This window comes from Cottoperca gobio, chromosome 4, assembly GCF_900634415.1.
Source record: "Cottoperca gobio chromosome 4, fCotGob3.1, whole genome shotgun sequence".
Lineage (NCBI taxonomy): Eukaryota > Metazoa > Chordata > Actinopteri > Perciformes > Bovichtidae > Cottoperca > Cottoperca gobio.
Window position 1 is genome coordinate 5,145,265 of NC_041358.1, and position 17,457 is coordinate 5,162,721.

Below are 17,457 nucleotides of genomic sequence, written 5' to 3' on the forward strand. Positions count from 1 at the left end.
CGTTTGTAAGTGATGCACAACTGATGGTGCTATCAGCGGCCGCAATCCATTCTTTGTGAATTTGCCCCTGAGTGTACTGACAATCAGCTCAAGTACCTGGAATGCCCGCTTTAACCTGTGTCTGATTTTTTTTCGCGTTCCTCACAGCTGGTGCAGATGAACCTGAGAATCCACTGAAGAGTCTGGACGGCCCGCTCGACACCGCTCAGGAGCACCTGAGGATTGGTAATGTTTTTACCTTCAGGGTGACTGTCCTGCAAGCCTCCAGCATCTCTGCAGAGTATGCTGACATCTTCTGCCAGTTCAAGTAAGTAGTCAATTTTTTCCCATGATTGGTCAATATTTATCATGGTCCTGTTTACAGTTTCACATGTCATTTATGCATTTTGGATTGATTTCAGTTTCATCCACCGTCATGATGAAGGCCTTTTCCACTGAACCCCTAAAGAACACAGGCCGCGGCCCCCCTCTTGGCTTCTACCATGTGCAGAATGTAAGAAGTGTCAGCCAGTCTGTACAATGATGAGTTGTGAGGCTGCGATAGGTGAAGTACATTAACATCACTGTGTTGTTTTAATAGATTGCTGTTGAAGTGACTAAATCATTTGTCGACTACATCAAGACTCAGCCAATTGTCTTTGAAGTGTTTGGACACTACCAGAAACAGCCTTTCCTTCCACTCTGTAAAGACATCATCAGGTACCTGGTTATAAAGTCTGATTTACTGCACAGACAAAGATACAATGTGTTTTCATGTAATGACACATGAATGTTATTTTCACTACCAGCCCACTACGTCCCTGCAGAAGACAGTTTCCACGAGTGATGCCTCTGTCCAAACCAGGTAAATAAAACTCCTTGCAGAGCTACTTTGCTTGAGTTCCACCATTTATTTATGTTGTATTGTCTTTGTACTGGTCTGTCTTCAAGTCATGTCATCTTAGCTTCATGTTGTTGGGTATGAGCAGTGGACTCGGACACCTCGCCGGAGCGGGAGAAATCGCTGGACCTGATCCGATACCTGGTCCCAGACGTGTTCAATGGGGCGCTGGTGGACTCGTTGTCAGGCCACGCTCTGTCTGCCGCTGGCTTGGCTGCTTCCTTCTTACTCGAAGCAAACGAGCAAGCTCAGCTGACAGCTCCGCCCACATCTATCTGTTCAGTTGTTAAAGCTCAGAAACCGGGTTGGTTATTGATGCCAGATCCAAGAGAATCCTGTGACTGAAAGCCTTTTTATATCAAGTGTTTATCTTGGTGTGACTTAAAAAGATACTCCAAAGCCAAGTAACTGTTGCCATGCCACATTACAATCAATGAATTGACTTCTATTCAAAGAACACAGCATTTGTGTAGAGATTCAAGCTGCTGTGACAACGAGCATCAATTTTGCTGAAACGTAACACTGAAGTCCTTTCAGCCATTGGGTCGATGTTCTGTGACTGACATTGTGACGTGACCTTCCTGTAGAGAGGGAGTGTCGAAAAAAATAAAAAAATAATTCACATCTTTATAGCTTATATTACAGTTACTCATGGAAGGATTAATGAAGGGGCCTACCGGGCACAGGCCAGGAGCCAAACTATCAAGGGCCCCCGTGGCTTTCACCTACAAAATGTCACTCAGAGACACGACCAACCAGGAAGTTGAAAGAAACATAAAAAGACGACAGAGACACAACCAACAACTACAAAGAGATAACCAAACTACAAAGAGATACAAATAAGCTGCAAAGAGACACAAAGAGACTCACATACGACTATGAAAAAGGTAAAAAAAAAAAAAAAAAAAACATAAATGACCACAAAGAGGCTAAACAACCACAAAGTCTGTGTGTCTTGCTCATGCAGTATGTAGAGGTGGTGGTGGGGTCTTTTGCATGTCTGTGCCCAGGGGCCCATTGTCTCATAATCTACCTATAATGTTACTTCTGGTCACTAACTATTAGAAGTAATACTTAAAAAATGAAACTATTTGATATAAAAAGGGAGTTTTCTTGTGTCAGGATTCAGTTGGATTGGCTCGCTGGTGTACTGTGTGTGTGTGGTGGATTCTCCTTGCAGTTCCCTCTTTGAGCTCTTATTGAACTGGTCATGGTGCCTTTCTGCTACAGTAGTTGGTCATGAACAATACCTTCAGATGGAAATGTTAATATATATATACTGTACATTATACTGTATATGTATATATTACACAGATAAGATAAGACTTAATTTACTGTTCCAGCAGTATAACAAACAATCTAAAGAGGCAGAAAACAGCTAAAGAAGAATTTGAAATATTAAATATAACAAAATAAAGGAAATTACATTTGAAAGCTATAATACATTATATACATTGCAATACTTAGGCCATACTTTATACATGATTTGTACATCGTGCAAATATATATCTGCAGGAGACATTTTATAAAATAATACGTGCAATATTTATAATGTACTTTATATCATGTTTGTTTGAGCATGGGCTAAACTGCATGTGAATGTCTTCAAATGCACTCTTACCTCCTTTTGGGGAACTACCTGTAATTGGAGAAATGCTGTTATAACTCAGTCAGAAAAGATTTAATCATTTCCTACAAAACTAGGATGATCAACAACATCGATACTGTTCAAGGAGTTTGTGCATATGCATTCCTTATGCACAGGGTGTATTTGTTACTACACAGATCTGTCTTGCAAAGCCACAGCTAGCAAGGGTTTATTATGTAAAATCTGAAATAGCATAAAGTAACAAGGACATTTAGTTGTATTCTCCTTTAAGAGAGGTCTGCAGCGTTGCCTATAAAACTCCTGAAGGATCGGAGCTCCTTCTACTGGACTAAGTGGTTCCTCTTTCCCTGCATCACTGATTTCCTTTCTTCTTCCCCTTCTCTCTCCTTTGTAGGTTTAGAGCACTGTTAGCCACTAGTCTGCTCCCTGTCTACCCTCGACCTGTCTTTCACTCTCTATCTCTTTTTTCAACACAGTACCTGCCACCAAGCTGACAGCTATGACCCGCCCGCAGGCTGGACCCTGTCACTGCAAATATGATCTCATGGTGTTCTTTGAGATCTGCGAGCTGGAGGCCACTGGAGAGTGAGTATCCTGGGTCGGCCTTTGGCAAACATCCAGTTTGCAATGATTCGGCCGAGCTTTCCATGAAAATACTATTATTTAATTATGATTGTTAAAGAATAGTACACAATCCCTGAGAGGAAAGAGTCACGACCCCCCATGTCCTGAATAGTAAAAAAAAAAAAAAAAAAAAGCATTCATGTTTTCTCCCGGATTAGTTTTAATTTCTCCATGCACTCTAATCACAAGGTATGTATATTGTTTGTTAGCAAGTTATGTAACATTACAATCCTATTTAGAACATGGGGTAGTGGTGCACTTCAGCTTCTTGTGGCCAAAATGAGTATTACAACAACAAACACCAAAATGTTTTATTTTCACCTGTTTCACAGATTTAAAAAAATAAATAGTAATTTCAGGAATTATTTAGATCAGAATTAGAAAGTGGATCACCAGATTTTTTTTTAATTTAACTTGCTTCTCATAATTTCCGTAGGATATTTTGTAATGATCTTAAAAAACTTTGGATCAAATGTCTCCAGCTGTTCACTGGCACATGATCACATCAGTGAAGCTTGTTTTCATCTGTGTCTTCCCAGCTACATCCCTGCAGTGGTGGACCACAGAGGAGGAATGCCTTGCCATGGCACATACCTACTGCACCAGGTATGTCAATCACACTGTGAGCAAATACAATATTTGGAATATTTTTAATGAACTGAACATGACCACACCTCTTTCTCTTTTTCTTTCCTGTCTGTCTTTTCTTGACAACCACAGGGCCTTCAGAGAAGAATCACTGTAACTATTGTACACGAGTCAGGAGGTGACATGGAATGGAAGGACATTCGTGAGCTTGTTGTTGGTAAGTTAAGGTGTTTTAGGCCTTCTTATCATGTAACCAAACATCGCACCAACAGTGATAATGCATTGTGTATGAGCTGTTCTAACTGAGGCACTTGTGCCTTCCTAGGTCGTCTCCGCAACACCCCTGAAGCTGATGAGACCATCATTGACCCCTATATCCTCTCTCTCAACATCTTGTCTGCTGGGTATGTCAGGCCCATGCGAGATGACCGGTACGTACTGGTGTAGACATTGGATGGAAACAGTCAGATATTTGCAAATGGAGTATAACACTAGGCCATCCCATCTTTTGTAGGTTTTATTAGATTTTCAAAATACATGGTTGATGGGAATTCAATATTTGTGGCCACATATATGTTTGCTAAGGTTGTGGCAGCTTTGCTGAATTTGGAAACCGCTGTATGGTTCGGATATTTATGTCAACAACAGCGTTATCAACAAAACTTGAGAGGAAAGTGAGAATCTTTTTTTCTGCAGATTCATTTTCTAAGTTTGATCTGATCGGTGTTTATGACTAAGCTACATTTTTTCACTTACTAGCTGAAAAAAGAAAGAATGCTTTTAGTACTATTTAAACATTGGGTAGTGGTGCACCTAAGCCTCTAGTATTACAACAACAAAAACACGTGCCAAACATTTTTCTTTTTGCCTGTTTTATCTCATTTGGAAAGATTATTATGGGAAAAACATTTCCCCCACCTTTTCCTTATAAACACAGAGTGTCATAAACACAGGACAGAAAACAATTATTAAAAAAAAGATCAGACTTAGAAAATGGACCAAAAAAGTTTTTCCTCACTTGTCTTTCAGGGCTTCCGTAGTTATCTGAAGAACTCACGTTATTGCTGTTGTGGCAGCTCCTAAACTGGAACATGGCACACAGGCAAATGCATGGCATAGTGAACCAGCTGTACTTGTACAAAAGCATGGCAGAAGAGGCACAACTTGAATGTTAGCACAAGCAAGTTCTTTTGTTATTTTTATTATTATGTCTGCATGAGTATAGATTCCTCTCTCTAATTGCAGGAGGCCTCACATAAAACATCCAGAGTGACCATGAGCAAAGTGAATCAAGAGTTATTTTCTTTTGAAACCGAAGTCTGCCACATCAACAGTTATGAATTCACTTGTCCATGCTGGCTGTGCGACCCTCCTTGGTGTTAATCTGTGATTTTCCTTTGTTTGATCATTGCACCTCTATGTTGCATTTCACCTTGTTTATCAGCTCACTTCTAACTTGTCTCATCTCTAACCCCAACACTGACCTGTTTATAGACTTTAAGAGCCACTCATTTTAACCCCTCAATTTACTGTATCTCACTGCTGAATGCGCAGGCCATCAGTAATTAATACAGGAGCACACCAATATGAAATTAAAATGCATGTCTTTCTAACTCCAGCAGCATGTCACTGCATAGTGTGGAATCACTAACAAACCTTAAACTATCTGTATTTGGACTCAATACAATACAATACATTGGAAATACTGTTCCACCATCACTTTATTGAATCCCTTGATACACTTTTGATATTTAAGAATCACAGCCTGGAGGTAACAATGCAAAATGAGTCTCTTTTTATCATGTACAATCTAATTTGAAACCCTTAAAAAAAATTTTTTCTGGGTGTTGTGTTATTACAGCCTAGTTTGTAGAGGAGCAGGGCGAAGGTGTGGCCTGAATGAAACTCACCACTACAGGAAACAACAACACAGCAGACTAATGTCATTGCTCATATCGTACTAAAATGAACACATAACGTTTCATTAACATCATACAATGAACCACAGGACAAAATAAACTCTTTAGCTCTTTGTGACACAACTATGTGCTTCCCACACTCAAGATAGGCCTTGATCTTGTGCGTTACTTTAAAAAGGTTGATGTGATGTCTAAAATCTTATATAATATTATTTTCCACTTTAACTAAGTTCAATCTGTTATCCAAAATCAGTCCTGATCATAACTACCAAATGTTCACTCATGTTCAGAACTTTAACCCTTTAAATGCCTGTTTTGTTTTTTACACAAACATTTATTGTTTTCTGTATACGAAATGCTATTGGAAATATGTTTTCCACAATTTGCAGTACCCTAACCCTAACCCAAGTACAATTTTGAAGCCATGGCTCTAGATTGAAAGCTTAATGTAATAGAATGCATGATTTTATGCTGCAATGGCCGTGGGAATTGTGTTTTTATAGGTTTAAATGAGGAAATATTTTGTATGTATTTTAGATACACAGCTTATTACAGACTTATTATAGGAGCTGAGGCAAAATTGTTGCCATGGGCATTAACACAACTAAAATGATCAACAAATGAAAGAGTCCCTAGTGAGGCACAAGTACATTTTGGTGGTGTGTAATGTTGTATGCTGTTCTGCAGCCAGCCAGTAGAGGACAGTAGGTTTCTTTTAAGACTGGTGTCTCCATAATGAGAACTTGTGTTTTGGCAACAATAGATATGTTATGAAGTTACATGTTTATTCAAGAAATACAGTAATTACTGGCATAAAAACACTATTAACTCTTCACTGGTTTGTCTTTTAAAATCCAAAATCACTTACCATTAACATCACCACTGGCACAATAATTCTTAAGCATGTATCATACAGTATGTCCTCACAGTATATTACCAATGTATTATATGGTAAAATATTAGTGTATATTATATATTCTACTAATGTAAGTTACTTTAGCCAAAATGATTATATTAAATGAGTTCAATCTATTAAAACAGTAAGGTATCTTTGCCATTTAACTTATAATTATTTTGGTCCTCTGTTGTTGGCTCATTGCTTAATCCCTCTGCTTTCCCAAACCACTCTCTAAAAAGTCTAACAATACCAGCAGCACCACCATTATCCAGACCTGGGTTTACTGAGTTTTAATCTCAAGCAACCAAACGCTCCACGCAGCACTGTCCAGTGGCCCTGCTCGACCAGCCTTCTTTTGACCGTGGTGCTGCACCCTTAGGGTTTTCAACCCTCAATGTTTGTCCTGTTATGGCCTCAATGGCCAACAATTTGGTTTAAGGGCTCAGCAGCGGGTCAGGCGGTGGTCCAGTGTGGGCTCTGCTCAGTCTTGCAGAGACTAACATCAAGGTATATATGGATGCTAACATTTTTCTCCCTCCAGTCCACTAACGGAATGTTGTTTTTTGCTTTTGCAGACAGTTTCTTGATTCGGACATGCCTAGGTATATTATTTTGCCTCTCTTCTCATGCTCTTAAGTTACACAAACATCTTTCTAACGTCCTCTACATCCTGTCATTCAGCATCCCGTGATTTCATTACCCTCTATCCTACTCTTCCATTACTGTCAGCATTTCATCTGTGCCTCTTTGTTTTTCTCCCCCTCATGAGAAGTGAGGGATGTGGTTGTGCATGTCCCCTGGTTCTCTTGCTCCGCTGGGTGTGTGTGTTTGAGCTTTGTGATGGACAGGGTCTGCATGGCTCGCTTTGCTTCACGTTGGACTGTGTCTCTGCTGGAGGTGTCGTGGTGGCCAGTATCAAACTCTGTTTCTTCTTCAGCAGTTGCTGCAGGAAGTGTACAGTCAATATTTGGTCACTCTTGCATTCGTCTTTTGGATAGAAAAGACTTTAAGAAAAGACAAAATGTTGCAGGCATTTTTAAAAAGTATCTTTTTTACACTCCTCCTGATTGTTTACAGATGTTGAATTATTCGCAGACACATTGAAAAAGCAGTGAAGTCACATCCAACATGATTGTGCTCCCAATGTGGTTGTACTGAAAAAGTCAATATGTGTAAGAGGTACTAGTACTTGCCAGTGGCGGGTGTTCGTGATCTATTCTAATAATAACAAGAGATGTACCCTGACCTGTGCAAGAATATATGTTGAACATGTTCTGCTCTCTCCACTCTGTTTATTATGTTCATATTGCCGAGCTTTGCAGTGAAGCAATATTTTGAATCCATGGATATGATTTTGTTAGTTACCTCTAGAGTACTGCCCATCACAGCGACAGAATATTAACAGGAACACTAGTCATCGCTTCGTACTCAAGTGCTGTAATATGGATCACATCATTTACAGTACCCACTCTGGCACGCCATTAAAATGCAGCTATTAAAATGTAATCCAGTGAACCCATTACCTCACCAGTAGCACTTTGCTCAAAATTGCTGCGATGTTGTGAATATTTTTAAATCTCGTACCACGCTGAAACTCTGCCAAACTCCAGAAACAAACGGCACCTCACATGTTCCGCCAGCAGCATGACTTCAATCCTGGCTCCCGCAATTTTAGGAGGTAGTAAAACGCAGAGAAGCACATGTTGGTGTAGTGCAAAGAGGAAATTGCTTCCTTGTAGTGTAAGCGAACACTTTTCTACTACTGGGAAAGAGTGTTCATGCACGCATGTCTGATGTGTGTTTGTGTAAATGCACTTGCTAATTACTTTTTTTTAAAACGGCCATCTCTGCACTGAATCCCTTTTATTCACAGTCGCAACAGAGTCAACTCAGTTCATTGCTGTTTGCTTTCTTCTGGGTGACACATTGTTCACTCTCCCACAAGGTCACCTCAGTCCAAGGCCACTGGGCCCAACATCTGAACCTCATGAAGAGTCCATTCAGCCTGTTTTTTTATGGCTTACAGAAACATTAGTTTCCTTTTACAATTCATGCTTGGATTATCTTTTTTAAATGTAAGGCTGTACCGGGATTGAGGCCAGAGGAATAACTGCTTTCTGTGTGTGATTATTTCCCCTCGGGGGAAATGGGAAAAATCGTGTACATTATAGCGTATGGAGTAAATCAGAGGTGTAACAGAAAGCAGTATTGTTTTGCTTGAGGAATGGCCATGTGACCTTTTCAATGGCAGAGCAGGATGAGAGATTGCATCAAGCAATCAGCACCTTCCACAGGATTTGTCAATGGTCTCTTTTATTAGTGAGCAGTGTCTATATAATGAGATAACAGTGTGAAAAAAAGACAAACACCATCCCAGCCACACAAGAGCACAACCACAAACATACTTTCCTGACTCTCACTTTCTATTCTTTTGCTGATTTCTTCTTCCTCACAGCATTTCCTCGGGAGTTGACCATAGGTATTACGTCCTGTCCCTCATTTCTTCTGGCTTTCTCTCATCCCTTCTTTCTTTTTTCTGTACTAAAAGTCATTTCAGCTCTCTTTGCTTTTCTGTGCTGTTTTCTACATCCAGACAGCCTATTGCATGCAACAGTGTTTCATTGTCACTTTTGTTGTACTGAGATGTTAGGAATACTTACTACAAAGTTTAAATACTGTACAATGCTAGTAGTACATTGATATTGACTTATTTTTTTAATCAAAGTATAATATTGTTATCAAATCAGATTTTATTCTTTATCTGAAATATTTTTGATTATTGATGTACTGTATGTATGTATTATGTTAAAGGGATAGTTCCGATATTTTGAAGTGGGGTTGTTTGAGGTACTTATCAATAGTCCGTGTAAGATGGCGGTCGGCACACCCCCAGTTTGGAAGCTGAGCAATGTACTTCTCTGGACGGGGGCAGCACAAAAACTTATTTCAGCCACATAAAAAAGTCAATATCAGTTTTAGGTGTACGCTATATTTAGAGTATTTTCACCGCTATACCTTGCTGTCAGACAGCCCTTTCCAGCGTGGAACTGAGGCCGCTATCTATGCTCTCTTCAAAGCCACCAGACTCCTTTGACAAAAACTGTAATTTTACCTTGCAAAACACGGAAGTTGCTGGTTTACCTAACTAACTTAAAACACCAAAGTCACACAATAACACAAACTAACGAACCGATCGAGGCAGCGGTAGACCAGAACGCTCCTGTGTTCTGCAAGGTAAAATTTGTGTTTTTTTTATCAATGGAGTGTAGTAGCTTTAAAGAGAGCATAGATAACAACTTCAGTTCCTCATCTGAGGCAAGGTAAAGCAGTGAAGATATTGTAAATATATGGTATACTTAAACTGATATTGTTGGTTTGTTTAGGTGGCTAAAATACGTTTTGCTGCTGCTCCCATACACATTGCTTAGCTTCCATGCTGGTACTCCTGTTCGCTACTATAGTACCTCATACAACCCCATTTAAAAAAATCCAAACTATCCTTTTAACATCTCTGTCGTTAGGTCTAACTTACTTAAATTTTGACTGCTGATAAATTTTCTTGGCTTCTTGTCACTCGGATCACCTCAGGACTTTCTACCGCTTCGAGGCCGCTTGGGATAGCTCCATGCACAACTCCCTGCTACTAAACCGAGTCACTCCATATGGAGAGAAGATCTACATGACCCTCTCAGCTTACTTAGAGGTACAGCACAGTGCCTGCATTCATGAGAGAAATAGCTCTTACCGTATTAGAGGTGATGTGTAAACTACTCTACAGGATCAATGTCAGAAATCCCTCCTCTTTCTTTTATCACTTGCAGATGGAGAACTGCACCCAGCCCGCAATCATAACCAAAGATATCTGCATGGTGTTTTACTCGAGAGACACAAAGCTCTCATCCTCCCGCTCTATCCGAAATCTTTTTGGCACTGGAAGCCTGAGAGCGGCAGATGGGTGAGTTCAAAACTTCCAACTATGAAAAACATCAGGCAGCTCCTGTTTTCTGTGATCGATTAATAAAGCGCTCTGTTGCTTTCTTCTTTTAGAAACCGTGTAACTGGAGTTTATGAGGTCAGCCTATGTAACCTGGCAGATGCAGGAAGCCCGGGTGAGAGTTGAAACAAAGTCACAATTTTGCATTTAGCTCACCTATGCAACATTTCTAACCCTGCATCTAACTATTCCAGGTATGCAGAGGAGACGCAGGAGGGTGCTGGACACCTCAGTGGCCTATGTCCGTGGGGAGGAGAACCTGGCTGGGTGGAGGCCCCGTAGTGACAGCCTCATACTGGACCACCAGTGGGAGCTGGTGAAACTCAGCCTCCTTCAAGATGTGAGGGCATTAGTTACTTTCATTTTATAGCATAAGCTACTTTTAATAACCCTTGTGCATCTCTTTAAAAGTTGCTCTCATGTCCTTAGAGGACATTTTTGTCCTCTAAGGACACAGATTAAAATATTTTAACCAACTAACAACATAACTAACAAATAATTATTGTTTTCTGAATTTTAACCCTTTAAATGCCAGTTTGTTGACCTAATGCCCTGTAATGCATTGTTTGCCAAATATTTAATTGTCAAATTTTCGAAGATTCAACAACATTGATTTGACACTTGATCAAACACTGCAGGGCTCCATAATGCAACAGCAATGAGTGGAAACGAGGAATAGCATGTATTGGTCCCATAGGGCAAACATGAGAAATTGCTCAATCTTGTGGAAAATAGTAAAAACTACAATCTTGAAGCCAGGGCTCTAGATTGAAAGCCTGATATAATAGAATCCATGATTTTACGATGGGAATCAAATATTGTGGTTTCAATGGGGACATTTTTGGGGGTCTCTTAAGGGTCTTAGTGTCTGTATTTTGGCTACACACTTTATTATAGATTTATTATAGAAGCTGAGGTTGAACCTCCAAAATCTGAAAAGAAATGCCATTAAATTAAAGGGATATTTAGCAGATATTCAACCAGCTCTCTGTCATCGCAGTGTGTGCAGATAAACAGTGCCGCCTTCGACCCGTGCCAGAGCCTTAATGCAGATGTAACATTTTAAGACAAGAACTTTTGTTATGTAATATAGCAAAATTGTAAAGTTCCCCTGCTTTCACAAATGCATAAAACTGGATGTCATTCTCAGGCAATGATAAGACACACAGCCAAACTGACGGATAAGGGAGGAGCATGAAGAGGAAGAATAAGTAAGGACCCAGGATAGATCCATAAGGGACTCCACAGGTCGGAGGAAGAAAATCAGTTTTTCAGCAATGGATTCAAATAAATTCAGATTAAAAGAAATAGGAAGAAAACCATTCAAGAGCCATAAAGTACAAGATCAACCCACTTCCTCTGACCATCTAATAAGATATTATGATTTGTGTTATTGAAAACATCTGTTTCTCTGATGGAAACCACACTGGGTTTTGTCAAATAAACGGTTTTCCTCCACTATTTCCAAAAGTAGCTTGAAGACAACTTTATCTAATTTCAGCAATGGACATTTTTAATGATTGTGATGTTTTTTCCCCATTTTATCAGGTGGAGAAGACCAAACATTACCTCCTGCTGAGGGAGAAACTGGAATCTACAATGCTTATGGGCCTGGAGTCCCTGCAGTCCTGCGTCACCGAGGAGCTGAGTGAGACTCCTCAGCCCCCTGAGGTCGACCAAGAGGTCAGCTCCAGCTCTGAAATCACCACTGAGAGGCAGAGGGAGCTCGCTGCCAAGGTCAGCCGTCACTACTTAGTGAATACTGAATTCCATGTTTGACGTCAATGCAGTCTTGATTGTATTTTGTTGCCAGATTTGTCCTGTTCTATGATCTTTGTCATGCCAAGCCCGTGCTGAATGTCAACTTATCTAACCTTAGAAGCTCTCTGTTCTTTTTGCACACAGTGTTTGCGGCTGCTCACTCACACCTTCAACCGAGAATACAGCCACGTGTGCGTCAGCGCCAGTGAAAGCAAGGTAGTGCTCAAAACACTCAAATTAAAACCTACACATGAAAAGAATCTGATTAATGTCTGTTGGTTCCCCACAGTTGAGAAAGCATGCATGCCTGTGTTACAGATCTCAGAGATGTCCGTCACAATGCTAAGAGAGTCCGCCTCGATCTCTGCTCTCAACACAATCACACCCTCCTCAACATGCCCTTCGCTGGTTGAGGGTTGCTATGGTAACACGGAGCTCAGGTCAGTGCTAAGATGTACTTGTATGGTTATTGTTATGTATTAACCCTTGTGCCTCACTAGGGACATTTTTGGCTTTTTAATTGTTAATCATCACCATAATTTTGATTAATTAATACAGCATACATTTTGGTGTGAGTTATTTCAAGTTTTTGGAAGTTCAACCTTAGCTCCTATAATAATAATAATAATAATGATAATAATAATAATAATAATAATTCTGTGTACTCAGACCCTTAAGAACAAAACCTTCCCCATTGAAACACATTAAAACCTCAGTTTGTTATTCCACAGCCTTTGTTTTGTGCGGCAGTCTGTATGTGTTCCATGTTTTGAATAAAATGTGTTGTAGTGTGATAACATGATGCACTAAGGATGGTACAGTAATGGCACTCAGTTATTGCAAAGTACTTTGGTTGCATAAGGTGCAGGTAGCGGCTTTGTTACTAGGACTCATAAGCCTTTTGTTTCTGTACTGCAGACCCCCTATGCCTCGCTCTCGCGCCGTCAGCCCCAGTCCTGATACACAGCAGGACACAGAGGCCAAAAAGTCCATCAACGGAGCCTCTGAAATCAAACCACGGAGCCGCAGATTTGTCCCTGATATCCAGGAGATTAGAGTCAGGTGAGTCTGCCACAGTAACTCTATCACTTCGATTTCACATGTGGTGATATTTAATATTTAATCTCTGCTTTTGCAGCCCCATTGTGTCAAAGAAGGGATACTTACATTTCTTGGAGCCAAACACCAATGGATGGGTGAAGCGCTACGTTGTTGTGCGGCGGCCGTACGTCTACATCTACAACACTGAGAGAGACTCTGTGGAGCGGGCTATCCTCAACCTCTCCTCTGCCCAGGTGGAGTACAGTGAGGACCAGCAGGCAATGCTGAAGGTTGGTGATTAACCAAAACTCTCCCTCTTTCTGCTCTTATTGCCAAAAACTTCAGGTATGGTATAATAAGCTTTTTTTTTGCTCTTTCACCAGACCCTGTACACATTTGCCGTGTGTACAGAACATCGTGGAATATTGCTTCAAGCCATTAATGACAAAGAGATGCACGACTGGCTCTATGCGTTTAATCCTCTCCTTGCTGGAACTATCAGGTAAAGAATACTTTAATATATAAAAGTGAACACAAACATGACTCTTGAAAATGTATTTTTAATACAAATGCATCTTCTTCTCTGCTTTTCAGGTCGAAGCTGTCGCGAAGACGAGCCGGACCGATGAGGATGTGAAACAAGACAAATCTTATGCGAGAAGGTTGAACGCAGAGACTAAACTGTACATACATCCTTGTCCTAATCCCTCCCCTTGTGCTGAGCCCCACATCCCCACAACAGTCACAAACAACTATCCTTCCCCTGTACGTTCTCAGTTTATCACTAGTGTCCTCAGCACCTAAAGCGCCCATTTCGTGTCAGGCCTTTTCTGCGGTGTGAGTTTCGTAGTCTGAAGAAACCTCTTCAAAAACTGTCACTGTCCTGTACTGGAGTTTATTCATAGCTGGGCGATTGAAGAAAAATGGAAGAAGTAGCATCAGTTTCTTATCTCAGATTCCATACGTATGGTAATGTACTGTAGTTGTTGTCAGTGACACATCGAGCCTTATACATTTACTCCTTAAAAAAAATGCAGTGACATTTCTTTTTACCCAAAGCTGCCACGTCAGTGAGGATCACATTGCTACATTTGCGTCAGTAAATAGAAAAAACATTATGATTCTTCTCTATTCTACAGCTATATATATATATAGTGTCGAAACTGGTTCGCATACAGCTAGAAAATACACGCTAAAAGAAAAAAAATGACAGTTGAGTGTAAGTCTTTAGCATAATTCTCTTTTCTTTCTGGTCCGTGAATCCTGACATCGAGCAATCTGCGTCCTATTCTTAAAACTTCTTAGAAACTTTAGCACACACAGCCTGGCAAAGGAATGGCATATCATTATAGACTTCATGTTCTTGTGGCATTTTTATCAATCCATGTCGTTTTAGCTATGCGTAGGAGCACCAAGGGTATCTACATTCACACAATAAGTAATCAAATGTCATCACCATTAACCCTCCCAAATAATCTCATTCTCTACCTGAATTTTATTTGTTTTAAATTGTGATATATTTAGATATTTAACAGCTTTTATTATTTATTTCTGCATGTATTTATTTACAAAGACATTTATATTTCTAAAGTAGTAGTACCGTGCAATTTCTGCACACCGCACTTTTTAATATGAGTTCCTTAAATGTTTGAATAATACAACCTTGTCCCCAAGCAGTTAATGCTATTTAAATAGTTGAATAACTTTATGATTGGCCACTTTCTTTGTGCTGAAGATTACTTGAATAATACTTACCCCATTTAAGATTAGGGTAGTCGCACCTGACCTTAGACCCCAACTAATATACATCTGAAAAGGTAATTCTATTGTTAGGTAGAAGATATTAAGGTGGTCTGTCCATCCTCAGCTGCACAAAGCTACCTTGTTAAATGATCAAAAGTATAAACTGTTCCTCACAGTACAGAATGAGAAACCGGTTTTCTGAATGGTATGTATATTGATTAAATGTAGTGCCTCTCTTTTCAATCATACTGTACAGTATGCCTCTGCACCAGTTGCTTTGAAACTACATCCTCCATGCTGCTATAATACTGTTCTGGAAGTGTCTGCAGATCATACTACATCACTTTACTGCTTTTCAACATCATCACTTACGTATTCAAACAACTTTATCATTTATGCTCATGTTACATATCTAATATGGCAATCAGCTGTCATATAATGTCCATAACACAGAGTATACTTCATGTATATACATTAAAAAAAACCCTACTTTAACATATTTTAGGATTGTGTTAAACAATCATACTTTGAATGGAAAATTCAGTTAGTAGTTAGTAAGTAAGTGCAAGGACTGTACATTTTCTTTTTCTTTTTTTTTTATCTGATTTTGAGTCAGAAAGAATTCTGCAAAGCATTTTCTAAGTCTGCTTTTCTTGCCGGTGAGTTTTAATTTCTCCATTAACTTCAAACACAAGGGAAATATATTGTGTCATGTCTTTATTTTGGCTAGAAAACATGACGGATATTTTTAGAACATCGGGTAGTTGTGCACTTAAACCTCTTGTGGCTGAAATGAGTATTACAACAAAAACAACTAAAAATCCCTCCCCCTCTTTAGTGGATGAAAAGAATCATTTAAGGAACTTAGAAAGAAAACATTGTTTCCACCTGTTCTTAAGTCATAACAATAGGAGAGAAAACAATTAAGATCAGACTTAAAAAATGAATCACCAGAATGTTTTCAATGCTTCTCAGAGCTTCCGTAGCTTTTTCATCAAAACTGCATTTTCTATTCCATTCCATTCAAATTGAACGTGAATGTGAAACAGTTCATAAACTAGTGACATATGCAGCTTGTGAGTTGTTGTGTGAAGGTTGATTGATGAGTATGCCTCAGGTCAGCCAGCCTCAGAGCTAGCTCAAAGACAGTAGTGACATTTCACTTGCAGAGAAGGAGGACAACATCTCAAAGCATTAAACTGTTAAGTATATTATTTCTTCTCTTATGGCACAGTAAAGCAGGGGATTCAATTGTAACGGCAAAGTATTTTTTTATTTAAGCATATTTCCTGAGTTTGGAAAGTATTCTGTGTGTTGTGGACACATTTCTGAAGTGATCCAATCAAAACATTTTAAAACCCTACATGTCTGCACAGCTGTCAGTAGTTGTGGCTAATCAAACAGTCAAATGTCTGTAAATATATTTTGTTTGTTGTGTAAGAAGTCATGTGATCAATGCTATGATCACAGAGTTTCCTGGCAGAGACTGCAGTTGTAGTTTATCCAGCCACAGCATCCTTATTGAGGGAATGCCCTGCTGTACATTACACCATCTCAAGCACTCATTTCTGTCTCATTTCCTTTAAAACCCCAATCTTAAAATGTGAGCCCCGGATTGCTTCAGTCTGATCTCTGTGTTGAGATTATTCCTCGTGTTTTCATTGGGCCTTTTAATGTGTGTCACATTTGAGCCAACCAAAGTTTTCTTGGTGCAGTCACACACAAAAAATCACACTGAATGTACATTGATATTTGAAAATTCTTATTCTGCTGGAGTGGTTATGTTGACTTGTCTTTTGTTTTCGCAGTCTGGTTCCTTATTGATTGTAGGTGGGTTACTATCTGGGAACCAAATGGAGGTTGTGGGATATACCTGTAATAATCTGTCCACTGACGTGTGAGGGAGGTTGGTTCATTATGGTACAGAGTAATGCTGGTAACCTTACTGTCACACTTTCACTCTTATTTCAATATCTACCGTCATCTTGCTCTGACAGCCTTCACAAAATCTACTTTTTCTAATCCCCTTTGAAGGAAAATCGTTTACATTGTTGTGCTTCCACATCTAATCTTTTTTTTTTTTTCAAATTTCAAAAGAACATTTCTTTTTTTTCCCTTCTTCAAATGATTTTTCATTGTATATAAACATGATTGCTGTGAACAGTGTATTATAAAGTTGCACCCATTTACAAAATCCTAAATGGGCAGTAGTTCAGTCAGTGTCTCTGAGTGTTGGAGTTTAGCGTCAGATGTTTGTGTACACTAAACACTCATATATTAAATAAACATGGAAATTATGCAACACAAAGTAATGGACTCCTCTTCTGTTTATGATCTGTGTCTTTTTGCTTAAGTAACTTGTGACAAAGCATTTAATAGTTTTACCAAGCACAAATAAAT

General features: G+C 39.4%; 1 protein-coding gene across 1 annotated transcript in view; it reads left to right on the forward strand.

Annotated features, from left to right (window-relative positions):
- The window catches only part of kif1aa (kinesin family member 1Aa), a 49,875-nt gene extending 32,510 nt beyond the window's left edge, over positions 1-17,365 (forward strand). Inside the window, 20 exon segments of the mRNA XM_029428983.1 lie at positions 148-307; positions 402-423; positions 425-493; positions 581-699; positions 789-844; positions 2,966-3,074; positions 3,653-3,719; positions 3,834-3,918; positions 4,027-4,132; positions 10,107-10,221; positions 10,340-10,473; positions 10,566-10,627; positions 10,707-10,852; positions 12,061-12,249; positions 12,418-12,489; positions 12,592-12,713; positions 13,192-13,335; positions 13,412-13,604; positions 13,698-13,816; positions 13,909-17,365. Of these exon segments, the coding sequence (XP_029284843.1) occupies positions 148-307; positions 402-423; positions 425-493; positions 581-699; positions 789-844; positions 2,966-3,074; positions 3,653-3,719; positions 3,834-3,918; positions 4,027-4,132; positions 10,107-10,221; positions 10,340-10,473; positions 10,566-10,627; positions 10,707-10,852; positions 12,061-12,249; positions 12,418-12,489; positions 12,592-12,713; positions 13,192-13,335; positions 13,412-13,604; positions 13,698-13,816; positions 13,909-13,951 (2,132 nt within the window). The 3' untranslated portion in view covers positions 13,952-17,365.
- The last annotated feature ends 92 nt before the right edge of the window (positions 17,366-17,457 follow it).